The 11,946-nt window shown below is 41.0% G+C and overlaps 1 protein-coding gene across 1 annotated transcript; it reads right to left on the bottom strand.

The window, feature by feature from the left end:
* Positions 1–3,058: 3,058 nt before the first annotated feature.
* Positions 3,059–8,222, bottom strand: isl2a (ISL LIM homeobox 2a). Its single transcript, XM_072673689.1, has 6 exons — positions 8,143–8,222; positions 7,534–7,723; positions 6,882–7,144; positions 5,430–5,713; positions 4,963–5,130; positions 3,059–3,175 (listed from the first exon to the last, which is right to left on the bottom strand). Exons 1-6 carry the CDS (start codon positions 8,198–8,200, stop codon positions 3,059–3,061), a joined length of 1,080 nt encoding a protein of 359 aa, XP_072529790.1. The 5' UTR covers positions 8,201–8,222.
* Positions 8,223–11,946: the final 3,724 nt, after the last annotated feature.

Below are 11,946 nucleotides of genomic sequence, written 5' to 3'. Positions count from 1 at the left end.
ACATTTATATCTAAACAATGAAATATTTCTGAAGAGCAGAATAATCACACAGCCCTCTCCTCTGTCCACTTCCGCTCTAACCAATTATCAAGGTTATTGAATAACTTCATATATCCTACTTTTTGTGCACCCGCCCAAATCTGCTGCAGGTGATTAAATTGAAATGAGTTTAAATAATAAAAACAAAAAACACAATCTATAATTCCTGCATCATTAAAGCTCAGTGAGATAAAGCACCAACAACTGAATCCGGATTAGGATGCGACATGGACACCTCGGGCAATGTTCGATTAAGTCGTTGATAAATCGTGTCTGATCCGCTTCGTCTCCTGCAGTGTGTGAACAGCACCTCGTATCAGCCGCGGTGCAAAAGCAAAACCGCCTCGTTTACAAACGCAGTGACTTGTATGAATAAAACTTCAGAAATATGCTATTCTCTGATTTCATTCTGAACTGAGAGCTGAAATCCAGTTCCACACTTTTCTGGATCTACATTTCCTTCACAAATAAACTGCTGCTGAATATTAACAGGAAATATTAATATGAATAAAACTACGGTGGTTTACACACGAATAAACGAACAGCTATTGATGTGTCTGATTTTATGAATTTTTGTTTTTTTTCATTTTATTACAATTTTGTATTTATTTACATGCTTGTATACAGTGAAAACTATATATATATATATATATATATATATATATATATATATATATATATATACTATATATATTTATTTTTATTTATTTAATTTTTTTTACTGGAATGTTTTAATTTTGACACAATGTAAAGAAAGAATACTACATTTATGTCCCATTTCAATTAGACAAAAAATATCATTTATTTACATTTATTCTTTACATTGTGTCAATGGTTCACGATGAAAGGACCAATACAAATGTTCCAAAGTTACTTGGAATAAATAATAAAAACAAAAATTCGTTTTTCTGTAAAGTTGGTATTTTTGAGACACTAGTTTCAAGTATCTTATGCTATTATATGTTGTTGTGCTGACCTGTTTGAATCATATTTTACTCGAGTGTAAACAGCGTTCACCAGCTTGCCCTTACATTTCCCATTTTATACTTTTCCGCTTTTGCAGTTTACATTAGAGAGGGAGAGAGAGGGAGCTTTATAAGGTCGTGGGTTGACCTGACTCTCCGCAGCTCGGACACTGATCGGAATGAAAATAAAGCCTGGAGAAGCTCAAAGACAGATCCTTTCTCTTCAGCACACACAAACTCACACACACACACACACACACAATGAGAGCAGAGGTGAATGTGTTGTGGCTCTGCGCAGCGGTCGATCTGCAGGTGATGCCAGGCGCAGATAAGAGGCCGAGCAGCCCGATCATAAGGTGAACTCAATATCCGGAGCGCAGCAGATACGGGCTGTGATAAGAGCCGGTCTGGGAAGGGTTAAACCGGACACTCTGGCCCACTGTGAATCAGTTTATAACTGTTTGGCTCGTGGCCAGCGGAGTGGTAGCCGATCACAGGCTCACAATAGCCGAACCGACATCAAGGAAATGTTACTTAAGCACGCGCGTCACTTTTCTCCCACGACCAGAGGCGCTTTTTTGTAGCGCACATACATACACATGCACGCGCGCGCGCACACACACACACGCACGCACGCGAGAAGCAGCGTATTGATTAGTCAGAGATGACCCCTGCCATATGCTCATTACTTCATCCAATACAGAAAGCTCCTTTCCCATCAGCCTCGTGTTCCCCAATTGAATTTCACAGATATGAACCGACTCAGTTGACCACCGACGTCGACTGAATGTAGGTCCTGACGTCGGGCGACCGAATTTCAATGTCAGCACAATGTCTAATGCCAAACTCAGTTTGACAAAAAAAAATGAATGAATGTCTTCCAAACGTCACATATCAACGTCGTATTGACATAAAATGGTGTCGAAACGGTGACGAAAAACGAATGTCTGCTAAACTTTCTAGTGTTCATAAAGTCCACACAACGTGACATTCTGGCGTCGTTAGACGTTCGTTAGCATGTTGTTGGGTTTAAGTCATGGTGTTAAGTAACAATTCAGTGTACTTTGATTTCCAACCAACATCTGAACATCTGTACAAGGCTGGATTTTGGTGTCAGCCTGATTTTCACGTTAATCTTAAAATCAACGTCAGTCCGACGATGCCGGCTGGTTAGGAACCACAGCAGAAGCTCGTGTTGTATGAAACGTTCACTGTTTGATATTAAAACTGCAAACCATGATCCTTCCAGCATGAGGACACAGTTCTGTTTAACTCCGGCTCGGTTTGCCGGCTCTGGCGTGGCGCTCGTAGGGCTGTGCTGAGGCTGAACACTGTGGCTACACTCCGGCCTAACAACACAGCCAGTCCTCCAGAAGCGCTCTGGACTGAACACACTGCAGGGGCATATACAGAGATGTCTTTGCATGCAAAGGTCCTCAGACACGAACATGAACACTTAACATAGTTTATTAACATAGTTAATTTCGTAATTCGCGCGCGGACGGTCAAGTCCTGACAATAAATAACAATAACTTACGGGGTTTTTTTCTTTTTTCTCGAGAAGTTCAAACAATCTGTCCTCCATCCGTCAAGATAAAACATTTACATAGCAGTTTTGGTTCTACATCGTCTTCGGAGAGATCATGCGCAGTAAGACAGAGGTGTATGTCCTGGTCTCGGTGAATGAGGGCAAGGGGACGTGGATGATGGAGCTACACACTGTTAGCCCTGAAGGAATACTGTTAAGACATTATTTTAAAAAAAGGAAGCAAACGGGGAAACTTGTTGACAGTGGCTCAACTTGTTCATATTCCTCGGGCCGTTCTGGTCTTGTCTGTTTTTGATCCACGTGGGTCGACGGTGTGGGAAAGTGAGCTTCGCTCAGTGTTTTCAGCGTTAGATCCACGGTTGCAGTGGGTGTATGTGTGTATGTGTGTGTGTGCGTGTGTGTGCGTGTGTTGTAATCCCTCAGTCCGCTCGGGGCTCATGCAGGGGGTTCTCGCGCGGTGCATGCTGGGACAGTCGGGTGCGCGGGCGTGCGGATCGCGCGGAGTTCACGTCTCCACCGGGCTGGCCACCATGCTGGTGGGGGTGTCCGGCAACTGCGACGACAGGGAGGTCACATCACTGGCCGAGGAGTTCCCGAGAGAGCCCGACTCGGAGAAGGACACCTTCACCAAGAGAGAGAAAACACAGCGAATGAGCTTAATCCCCGTATAATTACCAGATTATTTCCAATCTAAATATAGAAAACACATATAAAAAAATCTCTCATTTCTATCGTACTGAGAGTATTCTATTAAAATTCAGGCAATTAGTGCAGTTTTTAACAGGATACAGATACAGATGAAAACGGTCCTAGAAGACGTAGATTACTACAGTCTTACTACAGTACTGTGAATACAGTAATCTATAGGATATACACCATACACATAACCAGCGTGCTATAAAACATATTAAACATTAGTGTAGTCTTTAAAATAGTAATTTACATGTAATCTGATACTACAGCTCCTTACACAAATCACTATTACTATAAACCAACACTACATAATATAGATGACAGTCTGTAAATATAGCAATCTATAGGTAATCTATCAGTATATGTGTCAATACAAACGACCAGGTTTCTTTAAACTGGCACTACATAGCAATATACAAATGACCAGACTACTATAACACAGTACTACACTACAGGCTGTAAATACCGTAATCTGTAGGTAATCTATACTATAGATATAATACTATACATCCCTATACCAGACCAAATGAGTAGATTACTATAAACACTAGATAATTTAGTTTATTGTAGTCTGGAAGTATAGTAATCTATAGGTCACCTATTACTGTCGTTCATTAAACAAATACCTACTATAGAAATGGTATAGTAATAGTATTAAGAATAATTCAGTATTTTACAGCAATATAATATATAATATATTGTTTCGTATATTATTACAAAATGTGTATTGCATTCAAATTAAACTAGTTTTAATGCAACTACTCAAAATAGTTGCACAAAAATTAAATGTGTCACATCAACACAATTCTTGAACACAGCACATGTTAAGCTCTCAGCAGGTAACTAGTCAGATCTGATGTCATTACGTTTTCCTGACCTGATAAACTCGTCTATTTAATGGTAATATCGTTCTAACAGTAAATAAAAGTTTGGAAAAAAAGAAAAGAAAAACATTTTTAACCGAAACAGTTGGTAACAATCTGAGTTTTGTCAGGTTTTGCTCCGTTCACTGACGCTTTACACGCTGGGCTGTTTACCTTAGATAGGCCTACTTGTTGAGGTTAGCAATTAGCTTAGACCGTCCAAAAATATTCTCTTCGAATCTGATCTCTGAAACAATCAATTTCGACCTCAATAGTATTTACGTTTTTTTTCCTAAATCTAGAAATCCGAGTCCCTACACCTCAGTTACTAATCAATGAAAGCTAACTTAAAAAAAACTCATAAAAAAACGAAACACTAACGAAAACACACTAGTCATGCTAATGTTTCCCGGCTGGGCTGGAATCAGGTAGACCTATGACGGGACTTCACCTAGTATAGCACAGTGTGTTATATGGAACAAGCAGATCCACACACCCTCAACCACAAAGCCAAGGTTGTATTCACTTTCACGCAAAATACTTCTGTAATTAATAAGCATATTTACAGCACTTCCATGCGCTCGTTTAAAAAGAATAATACCATGAGCATCAACCCAAACTGGAGCAGGAAACCAGAAAGAAAACCTCATCCCACCCTAGTTGTTTGGAGCAGAGATATTGCACAGTTTCCTTAGACTCAACAACACTTCTGACTGAGGCAAATGTCAGAAATCAGCGTTCCTAACTAATGCCCGAGGCACAGGTAAAAACTGTTCCGCAACAGAACCAACGTTGCCTAAACAAATAAAGCGTTTCTCAGTGTTTAATCTGAGCAGTGCAGGCCTTTTCATACCAGCTGCTGGAAGGCGGGCTGCTCCAGGTCACTCTGCAGGGCGAACTCGCTCAAGGCTTTCCAGGGGGGCTGGTAGGTCTGCACCTCTACAGGGTTACCCTGCACCGTGTTGTCGTGTCTGATCGGACTGCCAGCAACAAGAGGCGTGCCTGTCAGTCCTTGAAGATTCTGCAAGTAGAGGAGAAAACGTGATTAGAAAAAGGGCTAATAGTGAACATAACCCGGCTGCATTTAGTGTTTTACCATGTGCATGCACACATTGCATTTGACGCAGTTAGCTGCTATTTGCATTTCTCTAAAATACACTTTTATACTTTATGCAGCTTTTCCATTCCGCCCAACACAACTGAGCACGCCTGATTTTATACTGTATGATTTCACACGGTCAGCTTTGTCAGCACCCTAAGTTTGTTTGCACACAGAGAAGTTGTCGCTGCTGATGCTGATGGACGCAGAGAGCAGCTCACCGTTTTGTCGCTGTGCTGCTGCTGCTGGAGCTGCTTCATGAGAATGGACCTCTTCTTGTCCTTGCAGCGCTTGTTCTGAAACCACACCCGGATGACCCGTGGGCTCAGGCCCGTCATCTCCACCAGCTGCTCCTTCATCAGCGCGTCCGGCCGCGGGTTAGCGTTGTAGCACGTCCGCAGCGTGTGCAGCTGCTTCTCGTTGAGCACGGTGCGCACGCGGGTGGTTTTCTCCGACTGCTTGTGGACGTGGTTCCGGTGAGGAGGCTGCCGCACCGGCACGGGCTCTGCGCACACAACACACACCAAGAAGACCGCCATTATTCAGAGCTCCGACACTGAGACAGAAACAGCACACGCATCGAAGCAGAGTCCGAGCGGGCTCGAAAACACGCACACACCAAAGTTTCTATACGAACTCGAGCTAAATTCCGTCCCGTTTTTCTGTCCTCGATATTAAAACCACCAGAATAACAGGCAAGAAAAAAGGAGTAAAAAAAAAAAAAAATCGATATCCTCTAGTTTAGGCGGATTCATGTATTACAATATTCAATCATTATTATAACGAATCTGTAAGTTTAATTTTTATGGAATAAAATCGTTTTGTGCAAAACGTTAATTTCAATCTCTCTGTTTTACAAAAACATCCACACATTTTACATCGACAATGTCAGCTATTTTCTTTACTCTATTTTCTGTATTTTGAGAATCATTTTATTTACAGAGAACAGGCTGTGTCTGGTGGTCTAAACTCTGTAAGTTTAGCTTTACAGCAAGTAAATTCACTGCAGCGTTTAATTAAAAAAATCAGGTCAGTCCTGCACTGCAGACTAAACAATATCAACAAGTTTCAGCTCTGTAGAAATCTACCTCCATCTATAGCAGCCAGGAAAATTATTATAAACCCAAAGTCTGTATTTATGGAAAGCCAGCTCTCTCTCTCTCTCTCTCTCTCTCTCTCTCTCTCACACACACACACACACACTCTCAATCACGCCCACTTTACAGCCTCGGTTCAATCTACATATCTCGAATTTTTAAAACAATTGCGACATATTTAAAATGAACACAGCACATTTAACGACAGAATACAGTTAAACACATGCCACATGCCTGAGCTGTTTATTCACGCTATTTAACATAGACATGCTATCATTTTATCACACAATATAATTACTGCTATTATTATTATTATTATTATTATTGTTATTATTATGATTATGATTAGTATGATTATTATTACATGTGCTCTGTTAAAGCAGACTAACATTACTACTGCTACTAATACTAATAATAAGAATACTGGTGTATATACATAACCAGCATGAATGCATTACGAAAGTATTATTAGTAATACATTGTATTATTTTTATTATTATTATTATTATTATTACTATTACTACTACTACTACTAATAATAATATTAATAATAAGTAAATGCAAGCGTTTGCTGACCTGGCATGTGGAGGGCTCTGGCTGAGTGGATATTTGCGGGGCTCAGGGGGCTTCCTGCCGCCCCTCTCTCCAGCAGTAGCCCGTGGTCAGCCCGGCAGAGCAGCTCTTCTTCCCGCAGAGAGAACTCATCTCCGGGCAGGAGGTGTCTGCTACACACAGAGCACCTGAAACACTCCATGTGGTAGACATTATCCCGAGCCCTCATCACCAGCTCGCTGCTGCAGAACCCGCTGTTACACTTGGCACATTTAATCCCGAATAACCTGCGAACGAGCAGAGGCAGAAATTCACTCTCCACATTTCCAACCACACCAGCTCATCATGCACGCAAAACAGCTCGGGTTTTACTGCTGCAGGGTCACAGTAGCGTGTGTTTGAGAAAGCGTGTTTCGTTACAAACCTACAGAACAGACAGGCCCAATGAAATGACACGTATTCTGATAAATGTTCATGCACATTAATTATACAAACATGTTTGCAGTCTCCACTATTTGTCTGCACGAGCCCGTGACACCTAACACACAATCCGCCACAAGCTCGGTCTGCACAGCATTTAACCGTGTATGTGTTTTGCATTCATGCAGAAAAGCCCCACGACTGAAGCTCAAAGCTATAGCATGCAGGTCATCAGCGGTGCAAAAGTCCCTCGTACCGTATGTAATCTCGCTTGCAGTAGGTCTTTCCGTCTCGGACGAAGCACGTGCAGGTCTCGTCCAGGTACTGGCTGCACTCGGCGCACTTCAGGCAGGCCGCGTGCCACTCCAGGTCCGGGGACACTCTTAAGATGTACTGGTCATGGATCTGACTTCCGCAGCCCACACACATGGCGATTCCGGACTTCTCTGCGTGGGACGCACGGGTTAGAGCCAGCACCTGCACCCACCTCACCTCACATCACCTCCACTCCATGCATCCTCACCCCTAAACCCTCCACACACCTGAGCTCGCGCATTCGTAACATGTGCGGACACGAGTCCACGCAGGTCATCCCAGCCTGGATTTTTTACTTCTGACAAAACGACTACTCACAGAAGGAAAAGTCCATAACAAGCCCACCAGGGCCTTCTAGAACATTTTAGGGCCTTTCGGAGCATTTTTATATCTAGACACATCCAACAACTTTGGCCCATGTCCTACAAAAGCACTACTGGTCAACATAGCCTCATTACGTCCAAACTGTAAATCAAACAAGCAGCCCAGAACAACTGTACAACTTCTACAGAGACGTTGGAGAGCTGGAGAATCCCACCAGAGCACTTACTTTTTGAATGATCCCCCATATCACCCAAGAAAGAAGAGTGGAGCAGAATATCCACCATACAGGATGGCTATTGCGCCCAGGGCTGCGCCGGACGAAGAACAGAGGGAGAGTCCGTGTGTATGCGTGTGTATCTCTGTGTGTGTGTGTGTGTGTGTACGCGCAGGCGTGTATGTGTGTATATGTGTGTGTGTGGGGGGTGTGTGTGTGTGCACCGTCCCGAGCGCACTGAGAACCTGGAGCCGATGCGCGCGGTGCGCTGGAGGGTGAGCGATCGACCCACACGCCGCGTGACGTCACACGCACGCTGGGACCCCGAGGAGGGGCAACAAGGCGAATTTTTAGCGAATCCACAGCCAAACTGGGTTTGATGGCGTTTTTTTTTTCCTTATTTATTTTTTTCCACGAGAGTGACTGAACCTAGGGTAATTTACACCAATCGAAGGCACCAAAAATAATCCCTGATATATTTACTAATTTATTTATCATTCATTTCTCATCAGAGTCATCCAGTGAAACTCCAGAGAAGAGGACCCGAGAGGAACCCCAGTCTGATGTCTTGATGCCCAGCCTGTACAGTTTCGAAGCTCTGAAGCTCGGGTGCTCTTTGTTAAGAACACAAAATCCAGCGTTTTTATTATTTCTGTCCAAACTTGGCAGTGGTTGAGCTCTGGAGTGGAGCCCCCTGCTGGACGCACAGGCACATCACGCATGCCTCGTCCCCGACACCTCGTATAGGCTGTTTCACAGCATTTCACTTTATTCTCTCATTGAATATTCCTCCAGAACACCGGCAGAACACGATGTAAATGAACCTTCTCACTAACAGCTCTGAAATACCATTTTCTGCCCAAATCTCTCATTAATCAGAACAAGAACACGGCCAGATTTGTTCGGTTTCTCTGTCGTTTCCCTCACCCCGCTCTTTAAATACACACCATATAAAACAGTGTCGTTCTTCTAAGCTAAATCCAGAACCTGTTTTACTCTTTCATTCTGTCTCTGCTTTTGATTAAAAGCGTTCAAACAGACCTTCATCTTCTGAAGATCTAAAGAACTGTTTAAAGTCTTTATTTGTCTCGCTCATCATTTTTATTATTTCTACATTTTTTCCTCCAGCATCCACAGATGAATTATTTGGACATTAGAAACGGAGCTGTGGAGAATTTGTAAAGAATCTGCGCTCGAGCTGAGTTTCTTGATTTATTTGTACGGATTATTTATTCAAGATGTTTCCAGAACGGGCAGAGGGTCGCTCTTCCTTTAGCGTGCTCTTCAACCTGACCTTTAACACTGACCCTAATTCAGATCCATCCCATTAACAATCTCCACCACAGCATGTCCTCCATACGGGCCTCACTCCTCTAAAACCAGCGACTGAACATCAGAACATCTTCAGTACATACAGTCACACATCTGACCGATGCACGAAAAACAATAAATCTATTTATCTATAGAGATATTATGAATGTGCTGCAAAGGGATATTTGAGCAATGCCACAGAGGAACCATTTTTATTTAATTTAAGAACCGTGTTTGTAACAGAGATGCACGAATGTGAAGAACCTTCAAACTGGTAAAAAACCTTATGCGTCACGTGAATGTTCTTTAGACTCTAGACTCTTTTAAAGCATCTATCTGTCTATCTATAAATCTATCTATCTGTCTATCTATAAATCTATCTATCTGTCTATCTGTCTATCTATAAATCTATCTATCTATCTATCTATAAATCTATCTATCTGTCTATCTATAAATCTATCTATCTATCTATCTATAAATCTATCTATCTATCTATCTATAAATCTATCTATCTATCTGTCTATAAATCTATCTATCTATCTATCTGTCTGTCTGTCTGTCTGTCTATCTGTCTATCTATCTATATATCTGTCTGTCTATAAATCTATCTATAAATCTATCTATCTGTCTGTCTGTCTATCTATCTATATATCTGTCTGTCTATAAATCTATCTATAAATCTATCTATCTGTCTGTCTGTCTATCTATATATCTGTCTGTCTATAAATCTATCTATCTGTATATCTGTCTGTCTATAAATCTATCTATAAATCTATCTATCTATCTGTCTGTCTATAAATCTATCTATCTGTATATCTGTCTGTCTATAAATCTATCTATAAATCTATCTATCTGTCTGTCTGTCTATCTATATATCTGTCTATAAATCTATCTATCTATCTGTCTGTCTATCTATCTACCTATCTATCTATCTGTCTATCTATCTATCTATCTGTCTGTCTATCTATATATCTGTCTGTCTATAAATCTATCTATCTGTCTATAAATCTATCTATCTATCTATAAATCTATCTATCTATCTGTCTATAAATCTATCTATCTGTCTGTCTGTCTGTCTGTCTATCTATCTATATATCTGTCTGTCTATAAATCTATCTATAAATCTATCTATCTGTCTGTCTGTCTATCTATATATCTGTCTGTCTATAAATCTATCTATCTGTCTGTCTATCTATCTATATATCTGTCTGTTTATAAATCTATCTGTCTGTCTGTCTGTCTGTCTGTCTGTATTATTGTATTCTTTAAAGAAGGTACTCTGTCTCTATTACTACAGTGACGCTACAAAACACAAGGCAGCAACACCATGTCTTCCCTGAATGTCATTCGCTGAATCTGTAAACTGTAAAGTTCCTGTTCTTTTATTTTCTTATTCGTTTCCTCTACATACAGAAAAAAATACACACAAAAAAATAATATCAAAATCAACAATCAGAACCAAAACGTTTCGAAAAATATAAAATAAGAAGAAACAAACGAGGAAACGAAAACGGAATTGAACGAATCTTTAAACAAATCTCTTCTGAAAGTGGAGGAAAAGACCAGTGTCGAGTGTGTGTGAGAGAGAGAGAGAGAGAGAGAGTGAGAGAGAGAGAGAGAGAGAGAGAGAGAGAGAGAGAGAGAGAGAGAGAGAGAGAGAGAGAGACAGACATGTCTCTTTTTAAACAAGCCTTTAAACTAACCCCGCCCTCTCAAATCCAATCAAAGCCGGTCGGATCTCCAGCACTCTCACCTCTAATGTTTCTGAAGACTGAGCTTATTGTCTAACTCTGTACTGAACCGCTGGGACAAGCTCAGCCCACAACAACCTGAGCTCAAAACAGCCTTTCACAGTCGGTGTCTCCAATTCTTCACTCTCAGGATCTTCCTTAGGAAATAGTATATGATGCGACTGAGATGCAGTTAGTTAATATTCATTATAAATCAAATGTTCTAACAGTACCAGTGGCAGATGAATGAGATGGGTCATGATGAATAAAATAAATATACCAAATACAAACCACTGTAAAAAAAAAAAAAAAAACTAAAACAAAAAAACAAAGACATTATTACAACATTTTATTAAGACAGAAAAGAGAAAGAAACTGTTGTGAAGGATGTTAGAGAGAAAAAAGATCTTCTTTATTATAAACTAAACAAAGAAACCGTTTCTCCAAAAAGTCTCAGCCTCTCAATTCCCAAACAGTCTCTCCAGACTTTTTTTTTTTACCCCTGAGAATTAAACCGACTTTGTGGTACTGGGCCTTTAAGACTGATAGCTATATGTAAATGAGCTCTGTTCTGATTAGCTGCACTGCGCTGCACCATTGAAATATCAGTCCGCACTGAAACAGTCTTCATGACTTCAGGGTAAACGGGTGGGGTTAGACTGATGTAGACTGAAAAGGCAGACACAGTCTTGTGCCATTTTTGTTTTAATTTTCTAAGTGAAAATAAGTGAAGAAATCCTCTACAGGAAACAGACCTAATGTGGCATTCGTTCTG

Source organism: Salminus brasiliensis, chromosome 2 (assembly GCF_030463535.1).
Source record: "Salminus brasiliensis chromosome 2, fSalBra1.hap2, whole genome shotgun sequence".
Lineage (NCBI taxonomy): Eukaryota > Metazoa > Chordata > Actinopteri > Characiformes > Bryconidae > Salminus > Salminus brasiliensis.
The sequence above is the reverse complement of the archived record's forward strand: the minus strand, read 5'-3'. Positions and strand labels throughout refer to the sequence as shown.

Excerpts from the sequence above, each read along its gene's own strand:
- isl2a (XM_072673689.1), bottom strand. The coding sequence starts at position 8,200 with ATGGTGGATATTCTGCTCCACTCTTCTTTCTTGGGTGATATGGGGGAT. Across the intron at positions 7,145-7,533 it reads TGCAAGCGAGATTACATACG|GTTATTCGGGATTAAATGTG; the intron begins GTACGAGGGACT and ends GCTCGTTCGCAG. Across the intron at positions 5,714-6,881 it reads CAGAGCCCTCCACATGCCAG|AGCCCGTGCCGGTGCGGCAG; the intron begins GTCAGCAAACGC and ends TTGTGTGCGCAG.